This window comes from Mauremys reevesii, linkage group 1 (assembly GCF_016161935.1).
Source record: "Mauremys reevesii isolate NIE-2019 linkage group 1, ASM1616193v1, whole genome shotgun sequence".
Classification (NCBI taxonomy): Eukaryota; Metazoa; Chordata; order Testudines; family Geoemydidae; genus Mauremys; species Mauremys reevesii.
Genome location: NC_052623.1, coordinates 18,091,966 through 18,109,603, shown reverse-complemented (window position 1 = coordinate 18,109,603; position 17,638 = coordinate 18,091,966). Strand labels below are relative to the sequence as shown.

Sequence of the window (17,638 nt, the reverse complement as noted above, 5' to 3'; positions counted from 1 at the left end):
GCAGACCAATGAAGTACAGACTTAATATAAAATTGATAGACTTTATGGAGAGTGCTGAGTTCCTGTCTGAATGATTATTTTAGACTACTGGGATTTTGTTGCAATAATGATTAGAGTTAAGGTGTCTAAGCCCTTATATAGGCAGTTTTTCTTTAAAATATTTAAATCAAAATGAGAATATGTAAGACTTGATCATGTTTATACCTATATAGATACATATAAAAATAAAATGAAGTAGAATGTGTAAGGGGCCTTTATTGCTGAAGAGTAAAAACTTCACAGGAGAAAGAACTCCAAAAGTATTTGTTTGGGATGGTTTTTTTTTTGGGGGGGGGGGTGTATATTTTTAAAAAATTCTTTGATTTTTATATGTATTTGAACTTTACTGCCCAGAAATCCTAAACAAAATTTTTGAAGAGCAATGAACAATGAGTTTATCTAAGTTAAAATCTGACACTGTACTATGTAATCTCAGAGGAACATAAGAACATAAATAGAGAAACAAAAAGGCAAAGGTACTTAAATCAGCATCTCAAACTGCCTCTTCAGGGGGTTTAATAAAGCCAAAGTAACTAACTCTATCTGCACTAGATAGAGCATGATTTCCTCAAGTTATAGACTAATTCAAACATGCAAAAACCTGTGTTTACAGTTGGGAAGAGATGTGTGTTTTTGTTTCATTTTCTCTGTATCAATGATTTTTACCTCTATGTATAGGCCTTTGAGACTCCTGCATCTAACCTTCTAACTATTAAACTTTACAGACTTTTATTTGAAGTTGCCTGCAGGTTGCTCTAATTTAGCATGATCAGGACCCAGAAAAAGCTGAGGTGAAGTTTCTTGTTGAGGGTCCCATTATCAAGGAGGTAGAAGCTTGGGGGGAAAAGATGTAGTAGATAAGACAGCATCTCAAGTGTCACTGTTTCAAGTTGAAGTTTACTTTGATGCCTTCCAGTATGGTATCAGAAGTGCTTTACTTGCTCCAGATCTGAATTTCACTAGGTTTTTTAAATCAGGACAGAGGTCAGAAATATCATAAGAACAACTGTGTGCTTAACTCTGTTTGGAAATCCAAGAAAACAACTGGCTCCCAGCAGATTATGTTGTACTTTATCCACACTTGCACTGTTTAAAACATTAATTTTGTTATGAAAATATTTAATTATGCTCTATAGTACATGCTTATTCTGAGCTATACAAAAAGTACAATGATCCCAGGCTCTCTCAGACCGGAAGTACCGCATCGTTCCTCCAAGGACTTGTCCCACTAATTTAGAAGCGGTGAACAAATTCCAGAGGGAGCCACATCCAGCCCTCTTTAGCCAGAAGAACAGTTATCATGGCTTAAGGGTGAATGGTGAGGGTGAAGTGATAGAGAAAGAGAACTCTTAAAAATACTACTACAAACTTTTAAAATAAAGACCTCCTTTCCTACCTCTGCCATTGGTTCATAAACTCCCTGAACTTCCAGTATTTATGGAAGCAGTAGCAGGAGCCATTTACCAAACTAATTAAAACATGAGAAATTACCATATTTGTTGGAAAATTCCACAGAAAAATAAACACATGCAATAAGAGAGTTTGAGCTCCAGAAAAATCAATGTCTCACATAGTGGGTGGACCACTACAGTAATCTCTTAAGGAATTGGCAACTGAGCTTATGATGAGACACACATAAGTTTATACCCCATGCATCTGGAAAAGTTACAGCGTGGGATGTCAGCTCATTTTAGCTAAGAACACTGCAACTGTCACGTCTTTATTTGATAGAGAAAGATTCAGGCTCTGGAATACTCCCAATTAAACATGACAAACGCCCTATAATAAAATTCTGGGAAACAATGTAAATAAAAAAATTTACCTGTCGTCCCCCTCTAAACGAGCAACATTCTTGTTACATGGCAGACTAAACATTTTCAACCACAAGCAGTTTTTTGGACAGTTGCAGTATGTGTTCAAACAGCACTCCCTCGACTTGACCTCCTGTCCCCCCTGCCTTTGGCCTATCTTATCGAGAGCACATCAGAAGGTAGCATTTTTGGAAACTTCTAGACACAAACTGCTCATTGCAATGCTGATAATTATACTCTGTGCTCTCTCTTTAAAAAGTCATTTTAGCAATCCTCAAATTACAACTACTCTCACCCCAAACTCCACTGATATCCATAATTAACTTCTCTTCATAATACACAGCTCATTAGAACATGAAAAATATTCAGCTTAAATGAACAAGAAGTGCTGTATTTAAAAAGACATTTTAGATCATTTATAAAAGCAGATTCCACATAAGGTTTGATTAAAAATATATTGAATACTGAACCATTCTCACTGCACATGTTAAGGTGTAAATCACATTAAAATTACAAGTTGAAAACCTGTGCATTACATGGGTGTAATTTGTAAAGTGATGTGTGTAAAAAGGCCAAAAACGGTTGATAACGTAAAAACTGGATGGTAACAGACTGTGAAACCCAGCGATGATTGAACCTGGTGATATTCTAAACAAAAAAGAGATTGCAAACATGCTTGTAGCTGTTTCCATCACATCACTCTTACTTTACAAGAGCATTTACTTTACAGACATTTTAGGCTGCAGAGTGATACAGTGACAACTCCTGGAATCTTCTTATATCGCTGTAGTAAGTAATAAAACATTTTAAAATGAAAGTAAGTTTATTTTCTCTCTTAACTATAAGAATTTTTCTGTACAGATTAATGCATGAGACTGCCTCTGGTACCAACTTTTACAGGATGTGACTGAGTGTTCTTAGGGCGACCAGATGTCCCAATTTTATAGGTCAAGTCACGATTTTTGGGTCTTTTTCTTATATAGGCTCCTATTACCTCCCACCCCCTGTCCTGATTTTTCACACTTGCTGTCTGGTAACCCTAAGTCTTCTCCACTTCCATAACATCTTTAGAGACTTCATGTGCCGCTCCCTCAGGTTTAAAATGCACTGCAACTTAAAATCAGAACCTATTCTACTGAAAACTCATTTGGAAAAAGTCAACACCACTTCCAAAGCAGACTATTTTTTCTATACTTGTGTCACTATTGGATCAATTCAATCTGATTGCCAAAGCATGAAGTTAGATTTGCAAACGAGGTTTTTGACCCTCTTTACTTGACCCTCAAGAAGGGTGACCAGATGTCCCGTTTTTAAAGGGACAGTCCAGTTTTTTGGGAATTTTTCTTATAGAGGCGCCTATTACCCCCCATCCCCGTCCCGTTTTTTCCACAGTTGCTATCTGGTAATCCTACCCTCAAGTCAATTAAAAAACTTCATTCTGGAATATTTAGTCCATTATTATGAATAACTGGTTCAATACAAACTAACGGTTTAACTTCTACAAAGGAACACAGCTGAACAGGAAGAAACAGGTATACAGATTCTTTAGAAATATTTCTACTTCTCTACAATCCCTACTAGTCCTGAACAACACACTTATAAAAGCAATAACTCTCAACAAATACAAAGAAAAAAAAGAGAGAAAATACCTTTTTTAACTGTTGTTCTTTAAAACACCTGACTGTCCTGGCAGGTTCAGAAATTAGGTTTCTGTAGTTTTCACAGATATTGAGCCGCGATTGGGCCACCTGCATTGTGCCTTCTAGAAATGATTTCCAAACTGGATACATGCTCCTACAAAACAAACAAACAAACATTAAAAGATGATGAAAAAGGGAAAAAGGGAGACAGGAATATTTTACTTTTACTGCTACTAATAACTTATAAAACACTGTTAATGTATGCACTGCTTTACAGAGTAGGACACTCTTAGCAGCTGGCTTGCCCTTGCAGGGAGCCTTTGCTGTTTCCTGAGGCACGCGCGGGCGGAGGCCTCTGCTCTCTCAGCACCAGGGGAGCTTGGGAAGGTATCGATGCCACCAGAAGTTTGGGTCCCTACTGTTCCCGGGAGTCAGTGGCAGATCCTTTAAGGGGCTAAGGGCCCCAACTTGGGAGGCTGGTCCATGTGGCTCTGGAGTGGCAGGGCAACCCGAACTCGGCCTTGATGCCCCATGGCCTTTCTTGCCCAGTGCCGGGGAGCCGAGCTTCTTCATTTTATTTCTGGGCATTGGTGATGGGGGTGTACTGTGCACCGAGGACAAGGTACTAGGCGAGTCTTGGCGGGACGGCTCGGAAGCCAGACGAAGGGCAGCCTCCATGAGGAGAGCTCGCAAATGAATATCCTGCTCTTTCCGAATCCTGGGTCGAAAATGTTTACAAACATGACACTTGTTCTTCACATGTGATTCCCCAAGCAATTGAGGCAGCTGCTATTGGGGGGGGGGGTCACTTACAGGCATAGGCCTGTTACAGTCTGCGCAGGGCTTAAATCCAGGAGACTGGGGCATGCCCCGCCTGGGGCAAAGTCTCCACTGGGACTCTAACTTCTGACTCTTAACAACTACTTAACACTAACTACCGTAAACAACTATTTAAACAACTATTTACGAGGCCCTCCTAAGGCTTGAAGTCTGCGCTAGCCCTTGCTATGCAAGGAAAGGTGCACTGACTAACTACCACAGGCTGTAAGAAAGAACTGAGAGACGTAGGGCCAGTGGTGCCTGATATAACGACACACGAGCGCAGCATTCAAGAGTGTGCCACAGCCAGCCCTATGGATACTGCTAAGGCAAAAATCTCTGATGACTGCACACGTGGGCGCGTGCACACCTACAATGGAATCGACATGAGCAAGCACTCAAAAAAAACATTAATTTCAGCTACAGAAGAAAGGGTTCTTCATTGTTGTGTAGAATAATTACAGAAATTGGCAATGTAAGAACAGCTATTTAAAAAGCCCCAATTGTTAAATTACCTATAATCACTTCGCTCATCTGTTTTTATTCCAGGCCAATCCTTCTTTAAGTATTGACTAGCCAACTTCTGAATGCCCTATAAAAATAAATAAAAAGACTGTGTTAAAAACAATAAGAGAATGTACTATAAAAAGGAGTTTCACTATAATAATCTCATATACAAATAAAAAAATCTGACATTTTAAACAATCCATCCAGTAATCTATAATTTTAATAAACTAATGTAATACACAACAGTTCCTCTTTCCCCAAATATCTTTTTATATTTTTGCTTTGTATTGAGGTATGTTGATTCACTTTATTTGGTTTTATGGCAACATTATTAGCTTTGTTTTATATATACTGTCCTAATCACTTTGTAGATAAATAAGAATTCATTAGAATATTCAACATGGATAATGTGTTACTGAAATAAATAGCATGAAATACATATAAATTCAGATGTTATGGGTTAATAGAAAATATCTACTGTAATTATACATGTATAAGTTATCCTAATACAATAACAAATTTCTTATAGTGCCATAGGAAGAATAAAGTGGCAAACAGAATACATGCCAACTCTGTTAGTATGTACAGACAATGGGTTTATTGAAACAAGTGGCAAAACTTCCTGTGGCAGCTGACATCCAGCATGATAAAGGCCAAATTACTGAATGAATATTAAAGTTAAGAGCACAGTTAGCTGAAAATGTATCAGCTACTTAAGGCAATTCATGCATAAGTTAAATGCAACAAATAATTATTTTGGATGCACAGGTAAAACAGAGCATAATTTGGCTTGCAGATATTCTATTGCTGGTGATGCATGAGATAGAAACAAACTTGAAGGTCAGAGAACAGCATGAGGTTGTTGAACTGGTGATTTATTTCTGAACTGAGCACACATGACATGGAAATCTGTGAGGCAATATGAATGTAAAGCTTCAACAGTTTTGAGAAGGGCTGTCAAACGATTAAAAAAATTAATTGCAATTAATCACAGTTTTAATTGCACTGTTAAACAACAATGGAATACCAATTAAATTAAATATTTTTGGATGTTTCCCTACACTTTCAAATATATTTATTTCAATTAGAACGCAGAATACAAAGTGTAAAGTGCTCACTTTATATTATTATTTTTTATTACAAATATTTGCTCTGTAAAAAAAAGAAACAAGAAGTCGAAGCATGAAGGGGCACAGAAACGTTTAATGTATCTGGCATGTAAATACCTTGCAATGCTGGCTACAACAGTGCCATGCGAACACCTGTTCTCACTTTCAGGTGACATCGTAAATAAGTAGCGGGCAGCATTATTTCCCATAAATGTAAACAAACTTGTTTGTCTTAGCGATTGACTGAACAAGAAGTAGGACTGAGTGGACTTGTAAGCTCTAAAGTTTTACATTGTTTTTAGTGCAGTTATGTAAAAAAAGATAATTCTACATTTGTAAGTTGCACTTTCATGATAAAGAGATTACACTACAGTACTTGTATGAGTTGAATTGAAAAATACTATTTTTTATCTTTTTTACAGTGCAAATATTTGTAATAAAATAATACAAAGTGAGCATTGTACACTTTGTATTGTGTTGTAGTTGAAATAAATACATTTGAAAAGGTAGAACATCCAAAAATATTTATAATTAGTTTAAATTGGCATTTTATTAACAGTGCGATTAAAACTGCAATAAATTTTTATAATCAAGTTAATTTGTTTTGAGTTAATCGCTTGTGTTAACTGCAATTAATTGACAGCCCCATTTTTGAGTCATTTTTCAGGGTAGAACCACACAAACAATATGCCCACTGCAGTCTTTACGCAGGTGGGTCTTTGTCTGGCTAGCTGGAAGAAAAGGGTTACCTGACAGCAGGTGGGGAAGCAGAATATTTATAGGGATGGACAGGAAGCGGTTTGGACCAGGTCAGGACAAGGTAATTGCATTTGTCCTTCCTGCTGACCAGAAGAGAGGCACGTATTTATATTCTATGCAGCCACAGAGAGGCCCGCTTTACCTCGATAAGGCTGGCTGTTGGCAAAATGTGATCTCAAGTCAGTTTTTCTATTACTGCCAATTCATCCTTCCAATTTTAGCCTGTTGGGTTTCTGTTTTGAGAGCCAGTTTTATTTCAAAAAGTCACTTCCAATGGGATTATCCATCTCCAGCTCATTATTTGACAAATTCAGTACAACACAGAAATCGGCAGTGGTGCAGGAGTCAGTATGAAAGGGACATGGTTATTGGATAAACTGGATTTGAAAATGATTTGAAGGAACACATCACTTATGGGAGCTGAATAAGGTGGGTTTGGGGCTCCTATGTTTTCTCAGCAGGCAGCCAACCTCCTCCTTTTCTTGGTCTCTTAAGGGAGCCGAGGAAGGGGGTTTGGGGCACCTATGTCTGGATCAGCAGGGCCCCCTGCTCCCTACACCATACAGTTTGTTGCTGGGTACACCTAGATATTATAAGTGAATAAAATTGCACACCAACTGAACCACATCCATAGCTTCCTGACTTTCTTCCAATGTGGATGGACCATGTCAGCTCAATCCATAATTCTTTTACAAAAAGTTATAAACTAGCAGTTCAAATAAATGCAACATAATATACCTTTTAGAACATTTAATATAAAAACAGTAATTGTCATAAGCAAATGTACTATTTTCAGCTAAACTAGTACAGTAAGTTCACATTCCTATTCAAAAGGACACATTCAGTAAATAGTGCAAGATCTTCCTTGTTCATTTCTCAATGACACTTGCTGTTTTGCCTCTCAAAAGATCACCAAAACAAAGAATACCACTGTTCAGCTCAAGCTGGGAAACCTACTGATTGTTTAACCTTTGACTCAGTTAGACTTCGTATGCCGTCTAGGAGCGTGCTCAGCGCTTGCTCACACTGCGCTCTTCTCTTAATTCAAGGAGTTGAGATTCTAATGTTTAAATTCAGGAAAAACCATTAAGAGACGTCAAAACTGAAGTCTACAAAATTGTCTGACTTGTAAATGATGTATCAAAAGGTTCATTATTTATCATTTTTATATAGTTTCATAGAGATGGATGGCTCTTCACTGGACAAATAGAGATTCTCTACAAGAGTTTACAATCTAAGGGCCTGAAGCCCATTGAACTAAATGACCACACTGATTCAATTAACTTTGATCAGAGCCTAACTTAAGATCATTAGGTCATGTTCATAATTCTAGTGACCAAAGCCAACAGTATCTGAAATATTATTTAATATTTATATAATCAAAGCATCAAGAAGCCCTATTAGGATTGCCACAACACTGTGCAGACACTATACAAACACACACTGTGCAAGCCATAGTTCTTGTTTCAAATACATCTTACAATCTTAGAAATATCAAAGCAAGTTTTACAAAGATACAATATTTATAAAAGTCTATATTTGCAAGACTGAACTTCCCAATCTGCATAAAAAGGACAATAAAGCTATTCAGAAAAAAGTGACTGCTGCCTTTCATGAAGCCGGCTTCACAGACAGAAGAGGTTTAGCTAACAAAATCCAAATGTACTGGATCCATACATTAATCTGCTGTCCCACAGTGATTATTACTGGAATACAGTCCATTTCCACCATAGTAGTATCTATCATAGCATTTGCATCAGATCTTCAGTAGATTTTAGATGGCTTTAACTATAAGATTTGAGTCAGTTCCATTTATTCATAAAAGCCTTAACAAAACACACTGGTTTCATGAGCAAGGATTACAATTTCTAATATGGGGGAGTCAAAACATTGTAATGGTCTCAATATATAGTGGAGCACAACAAAAACCAGGAGTAACCTCTGCTTGCAACATGTTGAAGATTCAAATGTGCAGTGCCTTGTGACTTTCAGCTTCCAACTTCAACTTCGTGGAAAGCAAACTCTTTTTTTTTTTTTAAACGACAAACATAAAATTGTCTAAGCCTAGATTTCGAAGCTAGGAAATCCCATGTATGTTTTCAATACTGGCTCCTTCTAGCAAGACACTTATCCTCTTTGTGTCTTGGTTTCACCCTCTGTAAAATGGAGATACTCTCATTTTTCAAGTATCAGAGGCGTAGCCGTGTTAGTCTGGATCTGTAAAAGCAGCAAAGAATCCTGTGGCACCTTATAGACTAACAGACGTTTTGGAGCATGAGCTTTTGTGGGTGAATACCCACTTCGTCGGATGCAAACATCACCCACGAAAGCTCATGCTCCAAAACATGTTAGTCTATAAGGTGCCACAGGATTCTTTGCTGCTTTCTCATTTTTCAATTCTTCACATCATAAATATGCCAATCTTTCCCTTTGGGAGGAATTTTAAGACTTTATGAAGTACAGAGCTTGAAAAAATTGCCATCTATTAGCCAGAGGGCAGTATGAAAAATGCGGATTAACCATGTGAGGTTACCCAAGGTAATGCCTGTACTAGTTGGCATATTAGAGGTTAAGAGCTCAACGCAAAATTCCTTCTACTTAAAGAAAACAACATTAGAATATCTACAAAATAGAAAGGCAAACTGATGTTTAATCTATATCGGAATAAGTTTCCAGTGCAGTCACCACTATTTAACTTTCCACGTCCCCTTATATTATCTAAGGAATTACATAGAACTATCTAAAGAATATCTAAACACTCCACAGAGAGGCTAACACTGGCCACATAAGGAGACAGAAAAACAATTGGAAACCATTTGCCATAAAAACAAAAGGATGGACATTAACCAGACTTTGCCATATTAAAGAAACAAACTCATTAGAATAAACTGGATAACATGGGAGGAAAAGAAGACGTTTCAGACATTTATTTTGGTATTCTCCCAAAACAAAAGAATATTGGGAAGAAATCAGATGATCTTAAACACAAATGTAAACAATTACTTTCAAGAGGATCCCAAGATCTTTATTATTCAAGAGCTGAAAGATATTAAAGACTTAAATTACTGCCAGAGTAATTATTTTGTTAATAAACATAATTTTACATCCCTGGCAAGTAAGTTGAACATCAAGGATTGGGCACAATAAAAAACATGATGTACAAATCTCTGCCGTCAGCCTTACAAAAACAGTTCACATACAAGTGATGGCCCTAGAGGCATGGAACCACTGCATTTCAGCAGAGTCATTGGGAGACAGCAAGTTATCCATTAGCACCTGAGAGATAACCATTGATCAATGGCAGAAAGCACTTTAGAGCCCACCTGAGGTAACTGTTGTGTTTCTGAAAGTACATAATAGGACAACGGCTGCCTTTCTTTTTTAGTATTAGGGGAATCACTTGAACAGGAAGGCATCTTTTTTCTGTTCAAAGCATTTCTTCTACTATTCCAATCTTTAATACGGAAGCTATCCCTGCTCATGAACAGTATCATGAAAAGAATAATTGGAAAGAGATGGGAAAAGGGTCAGGAGGCGGCAAGGAATGCTATTTTAGTTCAATAATCTCTAGCAGCCAGTGATTCAGTAATCTTTTCCAAGCACTGGTCCTGAATCAGTAATTGTAAAGAAAATAATCCTGTTTCTAAGACGTATGCATGCTAGTCAGTTTAGTTGGTCCTCAAGAGCAATGTCAGTCAAAGGACTTACTTGCAAAATATGTGACCTTAAACTACTTTGGAATCATGTGGCACCATTCTATTTATCAAACACTGTACCTCAGGGCACGTACTATTTCTCCTCTGGCATAGCTCTCCTATGGCAGGAACAAGGCTACTCCCAATGCAAGTCACTTCAGTAAATATTAGAAAAGTTTGAAAGAAAGCCGTACTTCTCAAAGCCAACAATTAAGAGCTTTCAGGTAGAAGCATCACTAGAAACACGCAATTTATTCTGCAGTGAAGTCACTAATATTTTTAGTTAATTAAATCCTTGTTATCAGGCCTGGCCATTGCTTAGATAGTTGACTAAAAAGATTCTTTACAAATATTGGGTAAGTTAGATGTTGGAAAATGCATCTGTCCATAAATGTAAATATAAAGCAGAGTAAAACTAACTTGGCTTCCATAATCACAGAAAGAGAGTGCCAGTAAAGGAAGGCTCCAAAACTAAATTCTACTATTAACTATTTAAGGCTGAAAAACACATGTGGCCAATTCCAAGGTTAGTGAAATAAACAAGAGGGGAAAAAATGTATAAAAACCAAAAACATAATGGGACTAAAACTAGCTGTCAAAGCTTGCAGATGTAATAGACACTATAATGAAAAAAAAAATCTAGTCAGAACAGTTGCCAGAAAGGATTCTATATGAATTAAGAGGGAAAAAATTAAAGGCAGGGAAGCATGAGAAAAAATTTTTGACCTATATTTTACATAGCCATCTTTTATGTTTTCAAGATGATATATAAAGAACTTAGAAAAATTTGTGCAGGAAGAAGAGAAATTATTAACATTACTAAAGAGATCCAGACTACAGAAATGACAATAGTATGAGACAATACTAAACATGCTCTATTATCAAATTTGCCTTAAAATACACCAGACTTTTAAAAGCTACAGTCAAACAAACTGAAAATCTGCAATGAATATAGAAATGTGCTAGAAGGAAAAACAAGGAAACTACTGTCTAGTCAGTCTGATGTCTAACCTAAGCAAAATATTCACGACATTTACTAGTAAAAGAGTAGATACATTAACCTTTAAAGAATGGTGTATGAGAGTCCAATACCAGATTGTCTATGAAAAATCAGCCAAAACAAATCAAATAGTCTTCTTGGAAAGAATTTCTAATTCAGCAAATACAGCAGATATAGTACAGTGGACAGCAACAAAACATTCAGTATAGGGCTGCACAAACTTAATGAATCGGTTAATTAGCAGTGTTGGCTGACAAAGAGAACTGATAGAATTAATTGTTAAGAACTTCAAGAGGGATCAGTGTGTTTAAAAATAGCTTAGATAACATTAATGAGAATGATACAGGGAATATACTCAAAAAATACAAGCTGCAAACTGAATGACAGATGTGGACTTTTGGCTCTGAGAGACTAAATGCCTTATGTTTCTAGAATCCTTTACACAGTATACTGCACTTTCCACAAACAATTAAATAAGTCACTAAATCCCAAGAACACACACAAGTGCAAACAAACTGATGTTTGCCTGCATGTACTGACCTAATGTTGAAACTACTTTTTTCCGTGTTAGGCAGGCATTACCTAACACTAACCATGGTCTAGTTATTTTACATACACTATAATGACATCAAGGTCCATAGCCACATATGAAGGGTGGCTTGCCATAGGGTGCAGTACAGTTAAGTTTTAACGGCCTACGTCAGAGAGTAGGATCAAGTTGTTTGTGTTTATCATCAGAAAAGAATGGGAGATAGGCTTAGTAAATGGTAAGTAAGCTGACATGTAGAAGGATTTGGCTAGGGATGTGTCATGGAGGTATGCTTCTTCATTTCCTACCTCTCATCATAATACTAAATAAATGTATGGTTGAGTAAACTAATTACGCTCCTGTTAAGAGCGTGAATAAATTGTTATATTTTTTAATTACAATGTACTTTGAACATTTTTGTGAATCACTATACTTTTTAATTATGATGACGTTTGAACATATTTGTTCACTTTAAAATTTAGTCACTGTAACATACATATAACTGCAAAAAGGAGGGGAGTTTGAACATAAACAGGAGTTAACTTAAAGTGATAATGTGGAGGAATGTTGGCACTAAGTTTATTATGTAAAATTTTTTAAACGGGACTATGTGACTTTCAATGATGTATGTCAGGTGCTTTTGAAAACTGAACCTACCATTCTTCAAGGGCATTATGGGGGTGGTCGGGAATCCTGAAATTATGACCCTCTGAGCATACTTATTTGACTTGTTGTGTTTGCTTAACTATTTTTATTTAAATATAAATCAAAAGTCTCAAGACAATAAAGACTGATTTAAAAGGACTTCTCTGGAATCTCAAGCATGAGGAACATTCCATTATTTAGTGAGCATTTTGCATGGGAAATATCAAACACTAAAAAAAAGCACAACTATTTTATAAAGGCATTATTACTGCAAATGTGAGAGAGTCTTAAATGTCATGATAGCAGCGGCGGCTCCAGGCACCAGCGCTCCAAGTGTGTGCCTGGGGCGGCAAGCCGCAGGGGGCAGCCTGCCAGTCCCTGCGAGGGCGGCAGTCAGGTTACCTTTGGTGGCATTCCTGTGGGAGGTCCGCTGGTCCCGTGGATTTGGTGGCAATTCGGCGGCGGGTACGCCGAAGCCACGGGACCGGTGGACCTCCCGCAGGCATGCCGCCGAATCCGCGGGACCAGAGACATCCCACAGGCAAGCTGCCGAAGGCAGCCTGCCAGCCGTGCTTGGGGCGGCAAAAAAGCTAGAGCCGCTTCTGCATGATAGGTACTGGAATTATGCCAAGTCTCCAAAAGTGAGGTACTCCACAAAATATTTATGGAAGCCTGTTCTTCCAAAAGTTAGCAATATAGTAATTCTTGAATCTGAATGTAATAGTCTAAAAGAGTACAGTGTTCTGTAGAATGGTCTGAACTATTTTACAGAAGTAGAAATAATGGCTGGAAGCAATGCAATTTTCTCGTTCTTCATAAATTGTGTTAGAATACATATTTTCCACTTCATTTTATATTGCCAAAAAAAAATCGAACTCGTTTTATTCTGTAAAAGATCAGTTGCTAGTTAATTCTGGAGGTGTCTTACTATTATTCACCTTTTGGCCTCTTCCCAACTGAACAGGCTGGTATTTTACATCATGTGAACCTTTAACTAAGTAGTTCCCACAGAATTACAAATAATTTATGTAGCCTCATGTTTTATGTGGTCCAGGCCTTACTTTCTTTCCATTCTAAAATGGCTGGCAAACAAGTTTTGCATATGCTGCCCATCATGGAGAGGCTGTCAAATTGGTTAATACATTTAAGTTTCATTATTTAGAGGTTATTTTATCAGTTGCAATACATTTTCTGCTTAGTAATCAACATCAGAACCTCTCTATTTTTAGAGCTAGAATCAAATTAAGACTAGAGCTGGTTGAAATATTTTGGACTAATACTTTATTTTAAAAAAATGCAGTCTTGGGTTGACAAACTATTTGCAAATTTGATATGAATTTGCCAATAGTTTCAGCCAAAAAAAATGGGAGGTGGTGTGGAAGGGGACACTACATTCACAAAGGACTTAGGCACCATTAGGCACTGTTTACAATATGAACAGAGGAATCCTTATACCCACTACCTTAGTGGTTAGGGCACTCACCTGTGATGCAAGACCCAGGTTCAAATCCCCACTCTGGAGCACAGACTTGAACCTAGGTCTTCCTACCTCCCATTTGAGTGTTCTAACCATCAGGCTATAGCAGGGGTCGGCAACCATTCAGAAGTGGTGTGCCGAGTCTTCATTTATTCACTCTAATTTGAGGTTTCACATGCCGGTAATACATTTTAACGTTTTAGGTCTCTTTCTATAAGTCTATAATATATAACTAAACTATTGTTGTATGTAAAATAAATAAGGTTTTTAAAATGTTTAAGAAGCTTCATTTAAAATTAAATTAAAATGCAGAGCCCTCCGGACCGGTGGCCAGGATCCCAACAGTGTGAGTGCCACTGAAAATCAGCTTGCATGCCGTGTTTGGCACACGTGCCATAGGTTGCCTACCCCTGGGCTATAGAGTCATTCTCAGGCTACATCTACACTTAAAGCCACAGTAGCACTTTAGTGTAGACACTCACTGCAGAGACAGAAATGGTAGCAGAGGCAGTAGCTAGGTTGAAAAGGGGTTAGGGCTGCATAGCTGTCTCTCTCAGGGGCATAGATTTCGCAGTGTAGACCAGCTCTCATTCCCTCTCGCTGGCCCAATGACTATTCTAGTATTTTATACCAAATGGAACAGCTTCTGCAGGAGAGATTGAGGGAGACACCACAGAATACCCTAGAGTGGTCAGGGCACTCACCTGGGAGGAGATAACATGGGTTCAAGTTCCTGCTCCAAAGCCACCACAACCAATTCTGTGAATCTGGCCCTTTGCTTTCATTAAAGAAGTTTTAATTGCCGAAAATTGAAATGACACTTTTGTTGACCTAAACCCAAATTTTTATACTATCTTGATTTGTTGAATTGTTTTTTTAATCAATTTTGGTTAAACCTAAACAGAATTTTTATTTTTCACATCCAGCATACCAAAAAAAAAAAAAAAAGCAATAATTCACACAGCCCTAGTTAAGACAGCCACACTCAACAATATACTTTCTTTCCTTTGACTTGCCATTTATTATTACATGCAGACAAAAACACCTGTCAGGGATGGTCTAGGTATACTTAATCCTGTGTCAGGATGAGGGAACGGATTGGATGATCTTTTGAGGTCCCTTCCAGCCCTACAGGATTCTGCGATTCTCAATCAAGACGAAACATGTAACCAACCAAAATGTAATGTAAAGGGCTAGTAAGTCATTGTTTGAGGTGGTTTATAAGGTTACAGCATGGCTAGATCAGATACTTGGACTTTTAAAATCCAAGTACTGCTGCCGTTTCTGAATGCAAATGACATGTCTTCAGTCAGTTTTATTGTTCTCCACATGGAACTATTAAGAGGCTATTCAAAACTTGCACTTAAGTTTTTTCTCGTCTTTCTAAATAGTTGATTCTAAAAGGTCCTTTCTTTTCTCAACCATATCTTTATGCACCTAACTTCCAAAAGATCTTATTTTGAACACTGTTGAAAGAAGTTAGATTCTATACCATAATTCTTTCACGCAATATTATAAAAAAGTAATTCTTCTCACTCTTAAGTGATTGCTTCTCCAACTATATGTGCTGACCCAATTGTTCTCCATCTCTGTTACTATTAAATAAAGTGCAAATTTTAATCAGTACTTCATAAAACATGTAATAAAATGAGAAGAATTAATCTGCGTACAGAGTTCTCTAGTGAACGTTATCAATATGACAGTTCCATCACAGTGCCATATTCAACTAACATATCACAAAGCATCCCAAGAGAGGTGGTATGCTATATGGGTCCTAAAACAGAGTTTTGTCTATATAAGCTACAACATTAGCAGAAAACAGAAATAGTGCAAATAAAACATTCTCTGGGTCAAACTGCTGTGTAGCTCGCTGCAAAAAAGGATATCCTGTTAAGACCAAGCTAAAATGTTTAAATACAATACAGATGTTGATGAGAACACTTAAGTACTTTATATAATACTTTTAAATTATCCTGTGGGAGGCACAAGGCCAAATCTATCAAATGTAATAGTTGTAATGACAGTCATTTCCAAGTTTTGTTCAATGACCTCCCCCGCCACAAGACAGGCTTATTTTCTTCAGACTAATACAATGCTTGCAGAGGCTGAAAAATTCTCTGTTTATTCTCAAGCCAATTTTTTGCATATTTAAATAAAGAAAATAACTGTACTTTATTAATACAGTCTGGTTCAACCATCAAGTTTAAAAGTTATTAGTTCAGTAGTTTCATTTTCTATTTTTATGACATGATATACATACTAAAACTAGCCTTACACGGATCATGAAAATTTGTTAGACCAAGTACAATATCTACTTACACACTTTTATGTATGTGACCATGATGATTCTGTGTGCCCAGACATCTGGGCCCGGATTGCCCAGTAGCAGGAGGAAGGAGAGACCGAGCGCATGGGTGCGTGCATGTGGAACTTCTAGGTGCCCTCCTTCCTACAGTGTGCATGAAGGGGTGAGACCAGTCTGCAGGCCAATTCCATTGGCAAAAGAGCTGGGAGAAGCCACTTGCCTCATTTTTTGGTGCCTTTGTACCTGAGTCATAGCCTGCAGTGGTCTACCTGTTCCTCCACAGAGTAGGAGCCCCGTAAAACAACATCTCTTCTTTTTTGCCTTCTCGTTGCTAGTAAATTTTGTCCCCATAAAGGGGGATTGGAGTGCTCCTTTCATTCATTCCAAAAAACAAGCAGACAGAACAGAGGAGTCCTGCTGTGGCAGGCAGCATAGAGGCTCCCTACATTTACAGTACTTTAAACCCCTTCTGGGAAGTTTTTCTGACAAAGTGGGATTAGTGTAAGGAGCTGCATGCTGCTGTGACTGTGCACTGTGGGGAGACAGAAAAGAAATTAAAAGGTTTAAGCACTAACATGACAGGAGAAATCCAGCAGAGGGCATAAAAACTCTTCATGATTCTGATTGGCCAGCTTCTGCCCGCTGATTTGCAAGTCCTTAAGACAGACCTATCTGTAGTGAACCTTTGTCTGAGAATGCAAAAAAAATTTACTTATCTTGGGCGAGCAAAATTTTGCAAAGATATTCCAAGCAAGAATGGAATTTAATTGAAATAGCACCAATTCCACCTTTCCACAGCTTCATACCCCAATCTCTACCACACACTTCACAGCAACATACATCTAGTTACCACGAACAATTTTGATTTTTGAAATTAACATTTTTTTAACTGTGACAGCAAGTTTTTGACATTCTAGTTGAGTTGGTACTAAAATTTAACACATTTTGAAGAATCTGTAAACCCAATGATCTGCTAACCAACATATGTGGTAAATCGCTGTCACACAAATTACTACAACCAAGACTCAACATTTCCGTTCGTTTCATGAAATGGTCTATTCTGATCTAATATTTCAGTTTCAATTAATTAAATGTCTGTTTGGTCTTACAATAAAACAATTGACCATTCTCAAAACAGGTGGAACTGTACCATGGAATGGATCAATGATCAAATTAGTGCAACTGTACCTTTTGTGATTTCCTGTCCAGACTGAGGAGAACCATTGTAGACTGTACTAGTTCAGCCAGACTTGGCAGGAGATGATACTCCAGGGGTTGCAGAAACCAACTGGTGCAGTTAACA

The 17,638-nt window shown here is 37.6% G+C and overlaps 1 protein-coding gene across 5 annotated transcripts in view; it reads right to left on the bottom strand.

Annotated features, from left to right (window-relative positions):
• The window catches only part of FCHSD2 (FCH and double SH3 domains 2), a 252,994-nt gene that overhangs the window by 120,210 nt on the left and 115,146 nt on the right, over positions 1-17,638 (bottom strand). For all 5 annotated transcript variants that reach the window (XM_039546283.1, XM_039546268.1, XM_039546293.1 and 2 more), the window contains exons 4-5: positions 4,825-4,901; positions 3,500-3,644 (exon numbers count right to left, since the gene is read on the bottom strand). In XM_039546283.1, the coding sequence (XP_039402217.1) occupies positions 3,500-3,644; positions 4,825-4,901 (222 nt within the window). The remainder of the gene's footprint in view (positions 1-3,499; positions 3,645-4,824; positions 4,902-17,638) is intronic.